The sequence below is a fragment of the Eptesicus fuscus genome, chromosome 15 (genome assembly GCF_027574615.1).
Source record: "Eptesicus fuscus isolate TK198812 chromosome 15, DD_ASM_mEF_20220401, whole genome shotgun sequence".
In the NCBI taxonomy this organism is placed as follows: domain Eukaryota; kingdom Metazoa; phylum Chordata; class Mammalia; order Chiroptera; family Vespertilionidae; genus Eptesicus; species Eptesicus fuscus.
This window is the reverse complement of record NC_072487.1, coordinates 55308428-55330834: the sequence shown is the minus strand read 5'-3', so window position 1 is coordinate 55330834 and position 22407 is coordinate 55308428. Positions and strand designations below refer to the sequence as shown.

General features: G+C 41.8%; 1 protein-coding gene across 1 annotated transcript in view; it reads left to right on the top strand.

Annotated features, from left to right (window-relative positions):
- GRIN3A (glutamate ionotropic receptor NMDA type subunit 3A) overlaps nt 1–22407 on the top strand; it is a 151566-nt gene that overhangs the window by 34594 nt on the left and 94565 nt on the right. Inside the window, exon 2 of the mRNA XM_008141843.3 lies at nt 20452–21056. Within this exon, the coding sequence (XP_008140065.2) occupies nt 20452–21056 (605 nt within the window). The remainder of the gene's footprint in view (nt 1–20451; nt 21057–22407) is intronic.

Genomic DNA, 22407 nt, shown 5'->3' with positions numbered 1-22407 from the left:
TTATGTGAGAGTCCACAAAGTTTCTTGAAAGACTTAATAAACATCTGGGAGACATTAGTGTAGACCTTAAAATTTTGGAGCTGGAGGCTCACTCATCTGGTATAAAAATGTAAGGCTATCCATAAACATGCACATAAGAAATAATACCATTGTTTCTGAAGACTTATGTCTTAAACAGGTAATAAATTTAATTTGGATCTCTAAACCAAAATGACTCATTCGTTATTAATTATCATTATACTAGTAGCCCATTTGCAGGAAGAATCTGTGCAAGTGGCCACTGCGGCCACCATTGCAGCCACAGCGCCTGCACCCTAGCGCTGCTGCCGCCCGCCCCGCTCCGCCCCGCCCCGCCCCGCCCCGCCCGGGCTTTCCTTCTGGCAGCCACCTTGCTTTCTGTTTTTCCTCCCTCTTCCTTCTAAGTTGTCTTCAGTCTTCACTCCTCCCTCCCTCAGCGTATGCAAATTAACCGCCATCTTGGTTGGGGTAATTTGCATACTTGCCCTGATTGGCTGGTGGGCGTGGCTTTGGCTGGTGGGCGTGGCTTAGGCATAGCGAAGGTGCGGTCAATTTGCATATTTGTCTATTATTAGGTAGGATAAATAGGACCTTATCATGGTAGGTATCATATAGATAATTTCTCGGTCACATTAATCTCTATCTATGATCTTGGGCTCATTGTGGGGGTGGGAGGTAAGCCACAGTACCCCATCTCTCCTTTCATGCAGAGCATTCTATTCCCACTATAGTTAAGCAATACTGTCACATAGTTCCCTAGTGCCAGTGGAGCAAAATATGCTTTAATTGTCTCTGTGTAGAAAGTCATCACAAAAATGACATTCTCTTGTTGGAAAATATATTTAAAAGGCACCTGATGCTAGTCTATCACTGGACAACCCATTCTACATAATAAATAATATTAAATCCCTGAGAAATTATAAAATTCAATTAGCTATTCAAGTCCTAAAATGGGAATGCATTAGTCAACTTAGTGATCTATTGACTACTATTAGCACTCAGTCCCTGACATGGACCCTTTATGATGAATAATATTTTATTCTGATCAGCTAACTCATTTTAGACTCTTCATCCAAATGGTAGGCTGTTCCCATTCTCTTCAGGTCTGTCACATAGTCAGCACCTCCAAGGACTGCCCCTCCCACTTTTTGCATTAAGGAACTCCCTCTTTTCCTCTCCTGATAATCAGCAAGATGCAACAGGTTACCATTTAGGGGAAAGCCTTGCCAAAGAACTATTGAAGGAGAAGTGCGAGCAACTTCTGACTTTTTTCACCTTTCCGCTGTCCGCCTCATCAGAACCATTAAACATGAAGAAGGGTAGGACATCACCCTTGCCCACAGGCTCCCATTCCAAGGGGGAAGTAAAAGTTCACTATCTACTAATTTCAAATCATTAGGATGATTGGTCTGCTACAGGTAAGGATGAAAACAATTGCCTTGATATTACCTTAAAACTGTATGCATATTATGTAGTGTTAGAAATGTTTCCTTAAACTAAAGACATAAGTATATTAGTAATAGTTTACTTCCTTTTTAAAAATACTTTTATTGATTTCAGAGAGGAAGGGAAAGGGAAAGATAGAACCATCCATGAAGAGAGAGAATGATTGGCTGCCTCCTGCACACCCCCTCCTGGGGATTGAGCCTGAAACCCGGGCATGTGCCCTGACCCAGAATCAAACCTGTGACCTTCAGATTCATAGGTCGCCGCTCAACCACTGAGCAATACCAGATGGGCTACTTCTTAATTAGATGACTCCCATCTATATCTATTTCTTATTTCTGGGGCTTGCCAATCTGGGATATTTTAAAAAGCATAATAGAGAAGGTATCACCAGGATAACCAAAAGGGAGGTCTCTCTTGACTGTGCCAAAGATAGGCAGGACCAGACAATAAACCAGCTGTAAAGTAGAACAGCCAACGGATTTGGGTTTGCATTTTATCATTTTACACATAAACAGTTATTGGTGGTAATAATTAAGCTAGCCAGTGTGCCCCCAGTTCAGTTGATTGATGGTTACCATGGATAAAGAAGTAAAGGCATTTCTGCTGATGTAGCTTCAGCCCTGGGCTACTTGTGGACTGTAGTGCATAATGCTACACTCCATAAGACAAAATAGGCTGCTGGGAAATTTTGCACTGCATTTTTAACGCACTATCTCCACAGCTGACATTTCAACATCATGATTGTTTACTCTCCTGGGAAATGCTGGCATCTTTTGCAAATTTCAGTGGCTGTTGAATAATTGCTGTTGGGATGTTACTTGCTTCTCATTTGCTGATTTAGTCTCCCACCTTATTACAAGTCTGCGATTTCTTTTCTGAAATCTGTGAGTTTCATTTGCAAGTTCTAAATAAATAAGGAGATTGATCCTCTTGGACTTGGTCATTTGGCAATACATTCATTCTGCTTCTTTCTTTTGGTGTCCCTTGTGTGCACTGTTCTGTATTTTTAGATAAGGATTTGGGTAAAGAATGAAATCTGTGACCGAGGAACAAACTGAAGCTCCCTGGTCTCTCTCTGGGAATTAAATGAACTGTTACTTCAAAGAACCTATGGTGACCTCCTCTAGCAGCACATTCTAATGCTTTGGTGCTTGGCCCCATGGGCAGGGAGGACTGTTTTTCTAATAATGTGTCATAAATCAAATGTCATAATGTCAGTTTCCTAGTGCCCTGACTGCATACTCTGATATCTTTAAATACTTCCTCTCCACACTAGAGCTTTATCTACAGGTGGCTAGAATGTGTCACAAAATGGGAGTTAATACTGTTCACTTCTTAGAGTTATCATTGAAGGTGTCATATTCATCCTGAATTCACATTTACCCTGAGACAAACCGTGGCCAGCCCGGGAGATTTTTTTATGCATCTGACCCGTATTTATTTGTTCTGACTCAGCATTATCTTAAACAACATCAATTATATTGTAGGAAGTGGGAAGATCAGGAGAAGGACTACCAAATTGTCAATGAGGAGCCTCTGTGTTCCTCTGAAAAGAAGGTACTAGAATTAGGGGGGGGCGGGGGCAGAACAGGATTAGAGGGAATGAAATATAATTCAGTTAAATTCTTCCCATTTCCGTTCTAATGCCTCTTCCCTGAGAAACTCTTCCCTGATTCCCCACTCCAGGTTACTCTGGAATGCACTCTCTGTATACTCTTTACCTTAGGTTCATAGAACTTATCACTATATCATGAATTTACTTTAAATGATACTTCCCTTTTTTAAAAAATAAATCTCATGAGGTAGTAAAACATAATGATTGAAAGTGTGTCTCGTGAGCCTGATTTTGAATCCCATCTTGGCTTCTTCTGACCTTCCTCAGTAATATGGGGATGTTAGTAGTTCCTACATCACAGAGGGTTGTTGTAAGGACTGAATGGGTCAATGGCTGTAAAACACTTAGGACACTGCTTTGCACACAGTAAGCATTCATCCGACAATCATTACCTATTATTATTTTTTCTTGTATTAACATATTCCTCACCTTAAGATTCTAAGCTCTGTGAAGACAGATGACATGTCTGTTTTATTCACTCCCATCACATTCCCAGTATATGTTACAGTGCCTAGCGCATAATAGCGATTCAACAAATATTTTCTGAGTGAAATATAGTATCTAGAAACATGAGTTAGTTACTCTGGAAGTGAATATGACCTCAAACACCAAAAGATTAAATTGGCCTCTCTATAACATTTGTTGAGGTATTGAATGAACTAACTAGCCCTATTCTATCAAGATATTACTAGTAGCCCTGGGCATGAATCCGTGTGCCAGTAGCTCTCTGCAGGGCCTGGCCGCTCTGCGCCCGCTGCCCAGAGGCTCTCCGTGGCCCAGAGGCCCATATGTGGCTGGGCGCAGAACACTTGCCTTGTCGCCGGGGAGGGGGAGACGACGCAAGCATTCCCAACCCCTCCCCCCCCCCGCCCTCCCTACCTCCCTCCGCTGCTCTGTGCTCACTCCCCAGAGGCCCTCTGTGGCTGGGGTGGAACACTTGCCTCGTCGCCGTGGCAACAAAGCAAGCATTCTGCCAGGCCACTCATGCTGCCCGCTCTTAGCGGCTGCCCCACCGGGACTGAGGGACTCCAGTGGGGCTGAGAGTACTGGGCGCCGCCATCTTGTGGCTATGGGTGCTGCCATCTTTGTGATGAGTGACAGTTAATTTGCATATTACCCTTTTATTAGATAAGATATGTGCCCTGGCCAGTTAGACTCAGTTGGTTGAGTGTCCTCCCATGCACCTAACTTGCAGAGATGGGAACCTTTTTCCTGCCAAGGACCATTTGGATATTTATAACATCATTCTTGTGCCATATAAAATTATCAACTTAAAAGTTAGCCTGCTATATTTGGTCAAACAATTAATTAACTCACCCCTAATGCCTTAGCAGGGCCAGACCAAATGATTTCTAGGGCCTTATATGGCCCACGGGCTGGACGTTCCCCACCCCTGAGTCCTAAAGGTTGACAGTTCAATTCAGGGCACACAGCCATGTAGCAGATTCCATCCCAGGTCAGGGTGTATGTGGAAGGCAACCTCTCTCTCTCTCTCTCTCCCCCCCTCTCTTTCTCCTCTTCTCCCTTTCCCTCTCCCTGCCTCTCTAAAAAAATCAACAAAAACATATTTTTATAAAAGATATACTATATGAGGATATTTTAGGAAACATAATTTGATCCACTGATATCCAATTTTGCAGTAAAGAGCTGTGTCACAATGAGTTTTTTAATAATAGCTGAACTGTCTCATTGTTTCAAGACAGTAGCCAAAGCAGCAAGCTGTTTGAATATGATAATGGTTCCTAGTGCTCAGTAAATACAGTCACTTGCCATTATTGTGCTCCTATTAAAGGAAGCCCTTAGCTTTTTGTTTAAACAGGAGAGAAAGCTCTAATAAAGCCACAAGGAGGTAAATGTTCAGAGAAGAACATTTAGAGAGCCTGGTAGATCAAGAGCAAGACAGAGACAGGTGGAAGTGAAAAGGAAGCACCCAACAGGCTTGGATGGAGCCAGAGGTAGCAAAGAAAGACAGATTTCTATCGGTCAACCACCCCAAAGTAATTATCGAATATGTCTTATCAGTCAAAAAATTAGCTTTTGAAGCTTTCAGTAGAAAGATAAATTTTAATATATGATTTAAAATCAGACATCCTGAGTCCATGAGTCAGTCAGCCAACAAACACCATCAAACATCCATCTAGGCTCTGAGGATATAGTGAGGATCCAGTGCCTGGGCCCTCTAGAAACTTTCATTTCAGTAGTGAGAAAATATTCAACAAGGAAGATGATTTTTGTATTGATCAGTGCTCTGAAGAAGGTAAAATTGTTCTGTGGAGAAAATGATGAAGTTCATGGTGGGTGGTGCAGTGGGGAGGCTGATAATGTTTCACAAAAAGCCCAGAAATTTGAGCTGAGCCCTGAATGGTGAGAAAGAATCCGTCATCTGGGGGAAGAGTGTTCCCACTTTGCATAAAGAAGGTTCGGTATATACAATGTTAGAGAAAATGGCTTTGAGACCACACAGGTGGAGCAAGCGAGCAGGGCCAGATCATCAGGGACAAAGGGTAAAGAGTTTACATTTTGCTTTCATTGCAGTGGGAAGCTATGAAAGTGTTTTAAGCAAAGGAATGATGTGCATTTAGATTTTTAAAAATATCACTCTGCCTGCTGTATGTAGAACTGATTGCCAGGCAGGCAGTGGTGGAGGCAGGGAGACTAGTGAGGGGCTGTCACATTAGCTCAGGTGACAGATGGAGGCTCACACCAGATGCAGTGATGATGATGAAAGCGATTGAATTCTCGACATATTTCGGAGTGAATGGGACTTAAGGATGGATTGATGAGTGATATGAAGGAAAAAAGGAATTAAAACTGATGTCTTAGTTTTTGGTTTGAGCAATTGATGTGCATGATGGTACAATCATGGTGACTTGGGGAGGACTTTCGGGGAAGTGAATTTAACATGGGTATTGGAGTGGGACTAAGAGGAAAGAACACAGTGGTCTCTGGACTTGTCAACTTTCAGATGCCTAACAGGAATCCAAAGGGAGATATCAAGAAGGCAGTCAAATATATGAGGTCCAGGTTGCAGAATAAAGGGCACACGTGGTATTTAAGTTTAGTAGATTGGAGTGTCGATTAGAAGAGGAGAGGCAAGGACAGAGGCCTGGGCTACCTCAAATTTATAAAATGACACTCTGAGAAGAAGCAACTGGTGAGGTAGGAAGGAAATGACATATGGGATTGAGAAGCATAGAGGATGACGTGTTTCAAAAGTAAACAACTGTGTCAAATGGTATCTAGAGGTTGAGTTACAGGTAGCATGAAAATCAGCTTTGATTTCAGCAGTATATGTCATGGATTGTTTTAATAAAAATTGATGGTAGGTTTGAAATCCTAATAATGGAAAATGAGTAGATAGAGACTTTTTTGGATGATTTTAAAGAGAGAGACATCAATTTGTCATTCCACTTATTTGTGCATTCATTGATTGTTTCTTGTATGTGCTCTGACTGGGGATGGAACCCACAACCTATAGGGACGATGCTCTAATCAACTGAGCTACCCCACCAAGGCCAAGGAAGTAGAAACTTTAAACATCGATAAATATTCAGACTTGTGCTGAAGAGAAGGAGTGAAATATGGAATAATAGCTAGAGGAGGAAAGTGGTTGATATTAAGGAAATTTGTAAGCCGATGGGAGATCCCAGGGGAGAGAAACTGCTGAAGCCAATTCCAGAACAAGGTCAGTAGGGAGGTGAGAGAGAGGAATGAAAAACTGCCCAACATTTCTACAACTGGAAGTTGCCAGACACTTTGGGAACTCATTCTGGGCTTGCCTTGCTTCAGCTCAGAGCAATCTACACTGCATTTCCTTGAGAAAGTTAAGCATCTTTACTCTTCGCCATATACACTGTGGCAAACCAGACTAATTCAGGGGAAGGAGAGGTTTATACTGTAGGTTAGTTGTCTGCATTTCCCTCTCCCCATCCTCCATGCCAGTGGTTCTCAATCTTCCTAATGCCGCGACCCTTTAATACAGTTCCTCATGTGGTGGTGACCCCCAACCATAACATTATTTTCATATTATGAAAATAACAATACCTGCCTACAATTTCATTGTAATTTTGCTACTGTTATGAATCGTAATGTAAATATCTGTGTTTTCCGATGGTCTTAGGCGACCCTGCTAGCAGTTCTCGACCTGTGGGTCGCGACCCACAGGTTGAGAACCGCTGCTGTAGAGCCTAAGATCATCAGAAAACACAGATATTTACATTACGATTCATAACAGTAGCAAAATTACAGTTATGAAGCAACAACGAAAATAATTTTATGGTTGGGGGTCACCACAACATGAGGAACTGTATTAAAGGATCGCGGCATTAGGAAGGTTGAGAACCACTGCCCATGCCATCTATAGCTGTGTCTCTGAATTCAAGTAAACAGAAGCCTGCTTGCTTTCCTTTAATGCAAAATTCAAGATACTTTCTTAGTAATAATAGATGCATAGTAATAATACATGTGTTCTTTTTTTTTTAACTTTTAAAATCATGATAAAACTTCTGCCATCTTCCTTTATCCGCCCCTTCACAGTCTGTTAGCCCTTAACATAGTCTTGTTTACTTACTGCTATTTCCACTTACTTTGTTAGAATACTATTCTAGGTTGGTTGCTGTGATTTCAGTTATTTCTCCAATTCTATAATGGTACCTCGCTTTAGGTACCAGATAAGTAACTGAAAGGTTGCCTCAACATTGATACCTCTGTATAGTGGATTCATCTTTTAAAGGCATCAGTGTGGAGCATTTAAACAAATTGGATTGTGAATAATTTATAAAGCACAATAAATGTTTCCCCACAACCATCTTGAGTGTAAAGAAAATGACTGACTGACACAACACGCCCTAAGTTTGTGCGGATTCTGACTCACTTGTACCTGTAAACAGTGCCTCGGAGGCGTGTGCACTTGAGCAGTTCTGTCAGTCCTCTGGACCTTCAGATGCCACTGTTTTGATTGACACCGGAGAAGATTTGTGTCTTCTTAGCAGGATAAGATTTTATGGGAATGCAGTTAATATTGCTCTGCCCTCTGGAGAGAAACTGTATTAGTCAAATATGAAGAAAAATGACTCATAAAAAATCGACACACAGCTCAGCTAAAGGTCAGGCTTCTCTGTCTAAATCTAACTACACATCACCGTTTATTCATTCAACCCACAAATCTTCGCTGGGCACCGTTAACTTGGAATTTTACTCTAAAAGATACCATCTCTGGCTTCCAAATAGTCCAGGAAGGAGAGAGGTGAGTAAGCTAATGATGACTGTGCCACGTAATAAATGATTGGGGGATGTATGGGGCGGGGGGGTGGACCAGCCGTTAAAAGTGAGGTAGGTAATATACCTTGAGGGTGAGGCAAGTCAGGAATGTTCACCTGGAGAGAGAGCCTGAGCACAGCCTTGAAAGATGACTGCGAGTGGGTGATGTAAAAAGCGGGGTGAAGAGAAAATGACCTGCCTGTGGATGTGGAGACCAGAGAGCCGGAGCCCTTGTATAATTCCAAATGTGTCTGAATGGCTTCCAAGATAAAAGAAAACTAAGATGTACCTAGACACTTGAATAAACAGGACAAGATGACACCACTGTTGTGTCAAAGGAGATAAGCGTGAGGGCTGGAATACATAGAGATGTAACAGGCTGCTCTGATGGATCTGGCATCATCTGGAAAGGGAGGCAAGAGATAGGATATCAGAACTCTGCAGGATCATCCAGGACACAGGCAGAAAGGAAAAAGAATATTACTAACATTGTGAATTTCATATTTTGAGGAGCTGGATTATCAATTCTCTCTTTTTTTCCCCTGAAAATAATAATAAAGACTTCCCAAGGCCCCTGCTGTCTCTCTGGACTAACTTAGAAAACATAATGATGATCTTTGGAGTTCCTCCCTAAAAGCTTTTGGTGTGATGTGCAAGAGTTTTAAAGAAAATAATGCCAATAGAGGCTAAATAATGCTATCAGAATGAATATATATGAACAGTAAATAATTTCAGAAAATTCATTTGATTTTACTTGATTCTTTTTAGCTAAAGTATTAGTCACTAATGTTACAATGCTCTCAAGACGTGATGTGATTGCATGTGTTTGTCACAGTGGAGAAGAAAAAGTAATGAATTCTTAAATTAGTGCACTCTTCTTACCTCTGTTATAAAGGGCAATTACTTGTGGCTTAAGGACTACAGAGAGAGATGTTAGAGGGTATAAGTTGGGCAAAGCCTGAATCTTTCCTTTAAAATTCAGGAGGTAAAATTAAATACAAGCAGCTATTCCTGAATATTAAATTTTAGCCATATTCACTAAAGACCATAATGAAGGCAGACCACCTCAATTAAGCAAATTATTAACCTTTCTAATGGAAGGAGAAATGCCTTTTACTCACTGCCTAATTCATGGCATCCCATAAACTGTCCAGGAATGTGGGTTAGGTGAGCTTTCAGGTTCCGTTCAAACAAAAGGCTAAAAGCCTAAGTGCACTAATTGGCTTTTGGTGAATCATTCCAAATTTAATATTTCTGCCCTGTCTGATTGATTATTGTTCGATTATTGAATGGGTATGGGCAGTGATTTGACAAGTGAGTTCACCACAGGGCCAGATTCCATCCAAATATTAATTCTGAAAACTAGCCAGCTAGGTCTTTTTTGATTTCCTCATCAGGGACAATGCTCACATAGACCATCCTGAAAGAACACAGGCCTGTTCATGCAGAATTCATTGTGCTGGGCCTGAGGTCACCCAAACTGCTTAAAGAGCCTTTGAGTTTGATCACTAATTCATGAGAAAGTACTGCCTCTGTGACCAGAAACTTTAAAACTAAAATTAACATTTCCAATGCTTTCTTGCTTTGAACCAGGATTTGAAAGGTACAAAGGATTAATTATGTTAATGTGTGCCTAGTAATGCGAGTGAAATAAAATGTCATTGCAGCAAAGCTTAATCGTAATTAGTGGATCACAAGTTTTGAGATAAGGTGCTAATATGGAAATTTACTGAGACACTGTTTAATGGCATGCTAAGACTATTTCCAAAATGAATATGTGCTGCCGAAGTGACCACATAATACTATTTCTAGTGTTAAACTGGTTCATGGCAGGTATCAAGCAATGAATGGGAGTCAATATTTTTTTTTTACATTTCCAGATGAAATAATAAGCCATTATGCAATTAAAATGACTTTACAATTATGAAATTAATCTAAGGTGCTAAACTAGTATATATAAAAGCCATATTACATCACAATTAGTTGAACCATGGTTTAAATGTATAAAGTATATACTTGTATCAATTTTAAAAATGGCCTATGGAGTTGAGGAAAAAAATTTGTGTCAACTATGGTGTTAGTTCTAAAGGGTATTTAAAAAAGAAATCATCAGCATTTAGCTGAGTTTTCATTCTCAGTGTAATAAAGCAAATTAGCATGTGACATAAGCCATCTCTTAATAATGGTTTTAAGCTGTATTGACATAATCAAATTTCCATAGGAAATTTAACTTGCATGCTAGACAGTTTAATTATCTGGTGCACATTTCAATAGTTTCTGGCCCTGTTGTGAACTCACTTGTCAAAAATTTAAAAATATCTTTAAAGAAGATATGCCAGAGTTTGTCACCAAGAGTGTCTATAACAGTAATTTGAATAAGTTTTCATTATCTGCAAAATCATCTGCTTGCTGATATGTATAAATGTGTTGGTTCATTCAAGTGTTACTTACTTTGACCAAAACCTGGATTGGTGATATAGGACCTAAAATCATTCTTAAGCCAACATCTTTATTCCAAAAGTTCTGAAAATGTAACAAATAATATTGTCCTCCTTAATATGAAGATGAAAAAGCTGACTTAGAATTTGAAAATTATATCTAACTTTAATATTCTACTCCAGAAATGCCTCCTTTACCTTTATCTAGGTTACTGACCCTGCCGCCCCCTCCTGTCCAGGAAACAGTTATTCAGATGCATTGTGTCTTTCATTGTTATAGTGCTGTCTACTTCATACAGCACTTTCACATGTATAACATCATGTGGTCCCAACATTGCCCTGAAGTGGGTGGTTGACTACTCACTATTCTCTTGTCACAGTTGAAGAAATGGATATCAAGTTTCCCAGAGCAGTCCTGAATTCCAGTCCAATCCACAGCCTCCTCAATACTGCTGAAGCTGACCCATTTTGCTTATAGGATGATCTTGATATGTTTTACTCTTATTTTAGACAAGATTTTGATATGAGAGTTATACTCTTTCTCTAGCTTAAAGTATATTAACAGGAGCTGCAGGGAGTTGATAAGAGTAGGCACACTGACACAATGAAAAGGGACGGAGAGCAGAGAACCTGACCCCATGGCAGGAGAGAGAGACAATACACTTTCTAAAGAGGCTCGAGAGCTCCAGCGTCAGCGGAAGCTCAGCTCCACTTGCTTCAGCACGGAAACCAGCTGCCTCCCTGTTCCTGGCACACAGTCCTGCAGCCAGGCACAGTGCCTGGTGTTGGCATCAGAATGCTTTGGGCATCGGGGAAGGATCAATTATGCCAGCTCACAGAAATGGGATCATTTTATTAACACCAATAATGATAATGATAATAATAATAATAATAATAATAAGCTAATATGTACCAAGTACTGCATGTCATGTATGTGATGAAGCCTCCATGGTTGTCAGATTCTGCCTTCTTCCAGCCTTATCCTACTTTCCCAGCCATCCATGGTCACTTGACCGCCAAGTGCAAGACTTGGCCTTGCCCCAGTATCCAGTGCTTGTCCAAAATGTAGTCAAGAAGGTTGTGAAGATATTTACCTCATAATCTAAAACTCAAAAACAAAACCACTAATTCTTTTAGTCTGGCTCAAACTTCAGACCCTATTTCTTGTCATAGTCTACTGCCTTATACCTACACTATCCCCCAATATGGGTTCTGGTGCTGATAATAGTACCTCTGGATTGAAACCCCATGAAAGAAAGGACCACATTGGTCTTATTCAGTACTTTGGCCTCAGTAGTTAGTATCTAATGCCTGGCCCAAAATAGGTACTCAAAATAAGGATTCAATTCTGTTAAATAAATTGAATGTACCAGTCTAGCCTTTATACTTCAGTTCTCTTAGTGTAATGTTCCTAATATTATTGTCATTATTACTATCATCGCCATCATCATTATAAGGTACCACTTACTACTTACTCTGTGCAGATGTACTTTGTTATTTAGTCCTCACAAACCTTGCAAGGCAGCTACTGTCATTTTCATTGTAGAGAAGAGGAAAATGAAGCTCCGTGAGGCAAAATGATTTTCACAGAGCCTGCCCCACACAACTGGTAAATGGCAGAACCATAAAATCAAACAAAGATCTGAGTCTACCTAGAGGAGTGGTTCTCAACCTTTCTAATGCCACGACCCTTTAATACAATTCCTCATGTTGTCGCGACCCACAGGTTGAGAACCGCCTAAGACCATCGGAAAACAGAGATATTTACCATTACAATTCATAACAGTAGCAAAATTACAGTTATGAAGTAGCAACGAAAATAATTTTATGGTCGGGGGTCACCACAACATGAGGAACTGTATTAAAGGGTCGTGGCATTAGAAAGGTGGAGAACCACTGACCTAGAGCCACCATGCTCCCTCTTGTGCCTCCCATGGGAATTGCAGTGACTTTCTGAACCCCAGACCAAGGTTTTGGACCTTGTTCCTTGCTGGTAGTTTTTCCTGATGTCAGACGCCCACATTTCCAATAACTATCTGTTCTGCTTCACCCTTTCCTGTGTTGGGGCATTTTGCCTGACCCAACTCTCTCCTAAGCACAGTATGACTACATATCTTCTGTAGCCACACCCCTTGATCAAAGTACTGTATACCAGTGATAGTTTTCATCCCCAGAGGTTGCACCTGGGTAGGTATATCTTGTGTGAGTGGGCTGGGAGAACAGTGCTCAGAGAATGAGTGGCAACCAAAGGCTTTCAAAGATACCAAGAGTCAGCCAAGAGAAAGTATAACCATCCAGAACAAAAGGCAGAAGTGGGGTGGAATACAGATAAACTAGTTGAGTACCAACAATTAGATGGGCCCGGCTGGCATGGCTCAATAGTTGAGCATCAACCTATGAACCAGAAGGTCACGGTCAGGGCACATGCCCAGGTTGTTAGCTCAATCTCGAGTAGAGGGCATGCAGGAGACAGCTGATCCATGATTCTCTCTCATCATTGATGTTTCTCTCTCTCTTTCTCCCTCTCCCTTCCTCTCTGAAATCAATAAAATAAATTTTAAAATAATAATAATAATTAGATGGAACTAGAATGGGAAAAATGAATGATCCATGATCAAAAGCACAGTGCAGGAAGCTTGAATGATTGCCACAACTTTTGGAAATAGGGCCCAGAGAAAGAAGGATTGAGTTGGTTCAAAGGGAACCACATGCGTGCTCCTACTGTTTCTTCTGCCTGAAGACATGTATCTCAGTATCCATGGCCTGGCTGGTAATAGGCTTTCAACACATGTTTTGTTGGATGAGTAAATCAGCCTTTTTTTTTTTAATATAGTGTTAGGCATGCCAACACTCCCTCCTAAGACTGGGTTAGTCTACCACTGTTTGCTCTATTCTAGGAGGTCAAACCAGCCTCCCCAATATTGCTGCAGTGAAATAGACCACACCTAGCATGATTGGCAATATTATGCCAAGTGTACCATGCAACCAGAGTTCTACCTTCTAAAGCATCCATTCTATTTTACTACTCTCTTATATATTGTTTTATAAATGTACTAGAGACCTGGTGCATGACTCCATGCAACAGTGGGGTCCTTCGGCCTGGCCCTGTAGGATCGGGCCGAAATTGGCTCTCCGACATCCCCTGAGGGGTCCCGGATTGTGAGAGCATGCAGGCCAGGCCGAGGGACCCCACCGGTGCACGATCGGGGCCAGGGAGGGACGAGGTTGGCCAGCTGGGGAGGGACCACAGGAGGGCTCCAGGGTGTGTCCAGTCTGTCTCACTCAGTCCCAATTGGCCAGACCCCAGCAGCAAGCTAACCTACTGGTTGGAGCATCTGCCCCCTGATGGTCAGTGTACATCATAGTGATTGGTCAACCGGTCAACTGTCTGCCCCCTGGTGGTCAGTGCACATCCTAGCGAGCGGTTGAGCGGCCTTAGCATATCATTAGTATATTATGCTTTGATTGGTTGAACGGCCGACCAGTCAACCAGACACTTAGCATATTAGGCTTTTATTATATAGGATCACTCAAAATCCTGAGGGATATGTCCTGAGATCTTTGTGGACACCCCCATACATATTGGTTGGACACCATTATGGATGATAGTTTCAACCATGAAATTCAGTAGCATCTAAATGAAAAATTGAGTTTTTCCAAATTTTCTTATTCTACCAAACACAAAACAAATGTCATTAATTATACAACTGAATTTCTTTGTTAAATTGTTGTTAATGAAGAAATTCAACTCTTTTGATTTCACAAAATTTGCTACAAATGGGAGGGTGAATGAAGAAAAAGGCTGGGAAGCCAGGTGCATGCTGGGCAGCAGGCTGAGCCCCCTGACTGGTGCGCATATGCCAGCCACACAAGACATGCCATTCTAACCCATGCCGGGACACATCCTAAAAGTGACTTGATCTATGGGCCTTTAGGATTACTTGCAAATAATTGGTACTATAAATATTAAGTCTACAAATGCCAAGGCTTTCATTCACATGCTCATATCAAATGGAGGGAGCAGTACAGAGGACTAGCCAAAAGCACAGGCTTTCAAGTCCTACAAATTTGGGTTTGGGATCCAGGCTCCCTTTCTTAGTAACTGCAACCTTGGGAAAATTATTCTTTCTGAGCCTCATTTTGGTCATCTGTTAAAGGAGGCTGATCACTGCAGTCACGTCTTGAGGCCATTGTTCGGATAAAATAAGGGAATATACATAAAGCACTAGGGACATCAGTAGCTAGTATTAGCTTTTCATTTGTATTATTATTAGATTATAATTTCTGGGCAAGGTTCATGCATTATGTTTGCCTGTATCCTTAATGCAGCCCTAAAAGTAGTTAATTTCTTTAAAGGCCTGGGCTTCTAAAGGAATAAGCTTTAATTTTCAGAAAAAATGACTTCTATATCACATAAGTCAAATGAGGTGTGAGATGAGAAACAGAAAACTTCCTGCGGCCTCTTTGGCTGAGCAGTAGCTATAGCAGCATAGAAAGTCGGTTCTGGGCTCCTTAAACACTTTAGCAACAGCAGACTTATGAAAGGAATGGGATTTCGTCTCTGTTAAAAGGAGTGGAAATATTATGTTCACTTGAGCTTTCTGAGTTTTGGCCTAGAAGGCAAAACTGAATAGGTTTGCTTGCCAGGAAAGAGCTAAGAGAATTTCATCTTTTCTCCACTCTTACAGCAAACCTGGTTTCATTACCTCTTTTCTTCTGCCAAGGGAATATCTCAAAGCTCTCTGGCAAGCTCTTCACTGCAGCCAATCCTGTTTATGAAACTTTTACTGATCCAGAAAATAGCTTAATCTGTACTCTCGGGGACAACAAAGATTGATGGGGGATCTCCCACAGTTGGCACCAAAAATTCCTTGACTTGTAAAGTGACACTGGAACTGGAAAGAGGCTTGGGGGAGGGGGGGCGGGGGCAGGTGGTACTCTGCTGTAAACATAATATCTGCCAAATGAATGGTCTCCCCCAGCCTGAGACAGAGTGGCTGTCTTCCTGGTAAAGAGTTTGTGTAATTGGTATTTGTAAAAGACACCTATTTCAGGGACCATTGTTTGAAAAGAGACAAGAGAAAGGAAAAAGGACAATAGCAAAGAGAAAAGCTGTCCCACGGTCAGTCACTTTAGCAAGCACTTCCAACGCCACAACTTAACTCCAGCAGATTGTAGCAGCCGCCACCACCCACCCTCACTGTGCCAGGCACTTTCCGTGTGTTTATCTCCTTCTCATATTTCATTCTCTAAGTGAATTCATCTCGTTTTGAAGATGAAGAACTTTACTCCAAAATACTGAATGACTTGTAGAAGACCACAGAGCTCCTAAATGATGCAGCCAGAATTTAAGCATATGTTGCCTTATTTCGGTTAAATATGTATGTTTTTTAAATCATTATATGTTTAGCTATATATGGTGAATAATCATTTTTATATGCATTCTTTATTTTTTTTAAAGTCTCAGTTAGAGAATGCCTGTATAGTGAGACACTTGCATCCACCTACCCCTACTAATCATAATTATTGAACTTTTCCTAGAACAGTCTTCCCCCTTTCCCAGTTTTTTTCCTGAAAATTAAATCTTACTCCTTTAAAAGCCCAGGCCTATAAAGAAATGAATGGTTTGCATTAAGGAATCAGGCAAACATAATACATGGACCTTGCCCAGAAATTATAATCTACACTAATAAAAGAGTAAGATGCAAATTGACCATACCTTCGCGACACTCACCAGCCAATTAGGAGTGAGTATGCAAATTAACCCAACAAATATGGTGGGTTAATTTGCATACACAGGCACTGCGCAGCCGGGGGTAGGGCGGGATGCAGGCATTCTACACCACCCCAGCCGCTCCGGGCCTCTGGGCAGTGTGGGAAGGCGGAAAGGCGGCTCCTGCCGGAGCGAAGGCAGTGCCGGCAGCCAGAGGAAGGAAGGCGCATTCTTGCACGAATCTTCATGCATTGGGCCTCTAGTCTAATAATAAAACAAATTAAAAGCTCATAATAGCTACCGATGTCCCTAGTGCTTTATGCATGTTGCCTTATTTTATCCTCACAATGGCCTCAGGAGGTGACTACAATGATCAGCCTCCTGTAACAGATGACCAAAATGAGGCTCAGAAAGAATAATTTTACCAAAGTTGTAGTTACTAAGAAAGGGAGCCTGGATCCCAAACCCAAAGTTGTAGGACTTGAAACCCTGGGCTTTCGGCCAGTCCTCTGTACTGGTAAGAGCATGTGAAGGAGAGCCTTGGCATTTGTAGACTTAATATTTGCAGACTTAATAAAGGCCCATGGGTCAAGTCACTTTAAGATGTGTCCTGACATGCGTTAGAATGGCATGCCTGTGTGGCTGGCACATGGGAGCAATGAGGGGGCCCAGGCTTCTGGGCCAGCCTGCATCTGGCAAGAAGAGAACATTTTCCTCCCTGTCTCCATTAGAGCTTGCTCCTCACATACTGTTTAGTGAATCCCTTCATGGAAAGTGTATGATGGGCCTTTGTTGCAACTGGGGACAAAATACCAGATCTAGTTCTGATAGGAATGGTCTTCTACTCAGTCTTTCAGGGAAGAAATTATGATCATAGCCCAGGACTTGAAGCCAAGAAAAAAAGAATCCTGTTTGACAAATACTCTCACGTTGAATAAGAATTGTGCTAGAAGAAGTGGTTGAGATATATTCCTAAGTATTGTCCTAAAGAAGCTTCCAATCTAGTGTGATAGATAACCACATAACCAAATAGCTACACTATGGTGTGAAGAGTTCTGTAAGAAAGGGTTGGACATGACCCCATGACACAGAAATGAGATGATTAATTCTGTTGGTCAGCAGTCAGAGGAACCATCAAACAAAAACCCAGTTGACCACTGCCGGAAATCAACAAGGCCAAAATATTGTGAGAGAAAAGATAAAAGATTAGCAGCAGTAGCAACAGAAACAGTCATAAACACTACATAAACTAGTTTCTGGAAATCTGCATGGAAAGGCTGAGTTTTAAAGGATGACGATGAATACAAGCAAATGCATTTCCAGGTAGCGAGACCAGGATATCATATTTGTGTAGGCGTGGAAATGCTCGCTCTGACACAAGAGAAATGCACTGTCCACTGTGACTTGTCTTGGTGTGCATATTTGGAGTATTGGAGGTTAAAGACTAGGAATGGCCTCTTAAGCCATACTATTGATTTTGAAGTACATCCTCTGGGTGATTCAGAGGTTGTGGTGCAGAAGAATGATATGGTCATATTCATGTTTTAGAAAGAAAACTGGCAATAGAATAGGGAGCTGAAGCCAAGAAAACAGTTGGGAATAGTTTGTTTCTGCCAGCTAAATATGGAGCTTGCATTCCCTTGCTCTTTGCTTCTAGAGTTAAGGCAAAGGAAGAAATAAAAAGGAAGAAGGAAAGAAAGAAAGCTGAAAGAGGAGGACAGAAAAAACTCTCTGGAGCAATTTATATGAATCAGTAGTAGGAGTGAGGAAGCAAAGCTTTCATTCTTCTTATCTCAAGATCGTCCAGGGCTTCCCCAGCCTGCAAACCAGGAACTACCTTCTGGATACTGTCTCCTGGTTTCTGACACCTTTCTCTTTTTTGCCTCTCATATCTAATCTTGTCATTAGATTTTAATTTTTTAAAAAACCACACACTTTTCCCATCCCCCTTTCTATCACTGCCAGCACTGGCTTCCAGTTTAACAGCACTTAATCAAGATCCTAGAGGGCTCAGTTCCTCTCTCCCCATGGAATGCAGCCTATAGCTGATCCCCTAAATGCTCTGCTTTTATCATTACAAGTCTTGCCCACAGCTTAATTTGGAAGGACAGTCAAATTCTCAAAATAAGTTCTAAGATTCCATCCTACCTATTGTGCTCATTTACTGCCTTTGGCCATAGTTTGCCTCCCATAAATCCCTTTGGAATCCTCACTTTTTATTCTATACATATTGAATCCTATTTCTTATGACACTTTTTTGGTGGGTAAGGAAAGGCCACACTTCCTTTTGTTCAAGGGCTTGAAACTTTCTCGGTAAAGTTTCAAGCCCTTGAACTTTTCTCTACTGATATTATTGACTTGAATGTTGGACAGTTTCTCAGAAATAGTTCAATAGTCTAATAGTTCCCAATGGGAACATACTTTGTTCAATGCGGCCAATATGATTGTGCACCTAATACGTGTAAGGATTTGTGCTAAACATCCTCAGGATGTCAATATGAAAGGATAAATGTGTCAAATGTCTGCTCTTGGGAAGAACACTTTAATAAGTTTATTCATTAGAGGACTATTTCCACTTATTTGATTAGTAATTTGTGACTTTTCAAATAAGATATTCTTCCTTCATGGAATTGGTGAGTTCCATAAGTAGATGAAATTATGATGGAAGCTACATAAACACACATTTCACAGCAAGAATCCATTCTCAGTAGATACAGAAATGTAAGCAAGCCTTCAACATTGAACCTAATCTTAGTGTATGTGTTGTTAACTATGCCATATGTCTTATTCTGATCAGGCTGCTAGAATGCAGACCGGGTAGCTTGTAAATAACCGAAATGCATTTCTCAGCTCTGGAGGCTGGAAGTTCAAGATCACAGTGCCTGCATGGTTGGGTGAGGGCCATCTCTTGGGTGACAGGCAGCCAACATATCATTATCCTCACATGGAGGAAGGGGAAAGGAAGGTCTCTCGAGCCTCTCGGGCCTTAATCTCATTCATGTGGGTTCTGTTCTCATGACCTAATCACTTTCCTGGGCATTAGCATTTCAACATATGAACTTGGAGGGAACACAAACATTCAGACCATAGCACCATGAATATTAGAAGTGCCTTCCTCAGCAGCCAGAAGTCTCAGAAACTATGATGCATCCATTTCCCACACCATCCTATATAATAAAACCCTAATATGCCATCCTATATAATAAAACCCTAATATGCCAATCAACCAAACGCCAGAAGAACCGGTTGCTATGACATGCACTGACCACCAGGGGGAAGACGCTCAATGCAGGAACTGCCCCCTGGTGGTCAGTATGCTCCCACAAGGGGAGCGTTGCTCAGCCAGAAGCTGGGCTCAGGGCTGGCAAGCAGCAGCGGTGTCGGGAGCCTCTCCCACCTCTGCTGCAGGCGGACATTCCCTGAGGGGTCCCGGACTGCAATAGGGAGCAGGCTGGGCTGAGGGACTCCCCCTACCCACCCAGTGCACAAATGTCGTGCACCTGGCCTCTAGTCCTTATATAAGTACCTGCTATTAATTTTAAAGGAAAGCAAATGTAATTTTTTTCAACTATTTCACCTGAGAGGAAAATTTAACAAACAGGTTAATAACAGTGATAATTAGAAATGGGATGCATCAAGGGCACAGTCTGGAAGGAAGTAGACAGGCCTGATAAAAATTAAAGACCAAATGTATATATTGTTGTGTCACCCCAATAGTTATACTAAGAACCATCTGATAATCTTAGCAAAAATTATAAGGAAATCAGTTAAAAGGAATCAATAATTCCATTAGGTAGGAAACATAGTTTTCCAAATTATGGGAATTTTTTCTCAGATGTGCATTTAAATATTACAGGGGAAAATTTAAGGATTAAACCTCACTAGAAAGCAAAAGTACCCTATGTTATAATCCTTGGCCAGTACTTTCTAATTGTTCTTTTTCATATCTTTAAATACAGAATCCCCTTCACCTACAGCTGAGTTTAGAAAATTCATTAAGTTCTGATGCTGATGTCACTGTCTCAATCCTGACCATGAACAACTGGTACAATTTTAGCTTGTTGCTGTGCCAGGAAGACTGGAACATCACCGACTTCCTCCTCCTCACCCAGGATAACGCCAAGTTCCACCTTGGGTCTATCATCAACATCACCGCCAACCTCTCCTCCACCGAGGACCTCCTAAGCTTCCTGCAGGTCCAGCTTGAGAGCGTTAAGAACAGCACGCCCACAATGGTGATGTTCGGCTGCCACATGGACAGTATCCGGCGGATTTTCGAGATTACCACCCAGTTTTGGGTAATGCCCTCTGAGCTTCGTTGGGTGCTGGGGGACTCACAGAACGTCGAGGAACTGAGGACAGAAGGTCTTCCCTTAGGGCTCATCGCTCACGGGAAAAAAACGCAGTCTGTCTTTGAGTACTATGTGCAAGATGCCATGGAATTGGTCGCAAGAGCTGTAGCCTCAGCCACCATGATCCAGCCAGAACTTGCTCTCATTCCCAGCACAATGAACTGCATGGATGTGGAAACTGCAAACCTCACTTCAGGACAATATCTGTCAAGGTAGGAAGCAAGGCCTAGGTCACATCCCCATTCACCGGGCTGGGACAGGAAGTAAAATGTCCCTGTCTGTCTCCTTTGCAAAAACCTTGATTCTGAGAAACTTCAAGCTCAAATAATATTTCTGGTTACATGAGGCTAGTATTTCATGATCTGTCATCTAGAATTTGATCTGTAGACTTTTAGCATATGGTGTGTAGTGGGGAACACTCAGTCCTACTTTTGAACCCTGGCTTAGTCCCTTACTAGCTATATATCCTTGGCAAGTTATTTAACAACTCTGGGCCTCAGTTTGCTAATTAATAAACTGCGATAATATTGAATAGCTTGATATAATAATAAAGATACCTTGAAATTATATATGAAAAGTACCTAACATGATGCTCAGCTCATAGAAATGCACAAAAATGTTTCTATCCCTGCCCACACTTTCCCCTAGCAACAAACCTGGACAAACATTTAGTCAAGCAGGAAATAGACTTTTCTCTCCTCCCAGGTGCTTGAGACAGTATGCATAGGGGTTATAGGCATAGAACCTGGAACCAGACTCTGAACTTGAATTTGGCTCTGTCACTTGTATGACTTGGTCAAGTTACCTTACTTCTCTGAGCTCTGGTTTCCTGTTATATATTCACTAATGTAATCAGTAGATCCTACTATCCATGGAGACATTGTGATAGATACATAGGTAGGTAGATACATACATACATACATACATAGAAAGAGAACAAACTAAGAGTTCCTACAAGAGTATTACACACATACACACACACACACTCTCTCATATATATATATATATATATATATATATATATATATATATATATATATATATATATATATATACTAGAGGCCCGGTGCACGAAATTCATGCACGGGGGTCCCTCAGCCCAACCTGCACCCTCTACAATCCAGGAGCTCTCAGAGGATATCCTACTGATGGCTTAGGCCCACTCCCCATGGTTTTCTGCTCTCTGCGGGGCCTGGAGGTTTCCCTGCAGCCATGGAGATGAAGCCCCCATGCCCTGCTGTCGCTCTCTGCCTGCTGCCACCATGTGCCATGTGAAGGAAGCCCCAATGCCCTGCAGTGTGCTCTGTCTGCCGGGCCTGGGGGCTTCCAAGACATGGAAACACTAAGGAAGCCCCCATGCCCTGTTGTCCAGGCTCTGTCTGCGGGGCCTGGGGGTGTTCCCACCGCCACTGCCCACTAAGGAAGCCCCAAAGCCCTGCTGTCTGGGCTCTGTCTGCCATGTCTGGGGACTTCCCTGCCACTGCCCCACTAAGGAAGCCGCCATGCCCGGCTTTGCAGGGCCTGGCAGCTTCCCCGCTGCTGAGATCAGGAAGCTGCCATGCC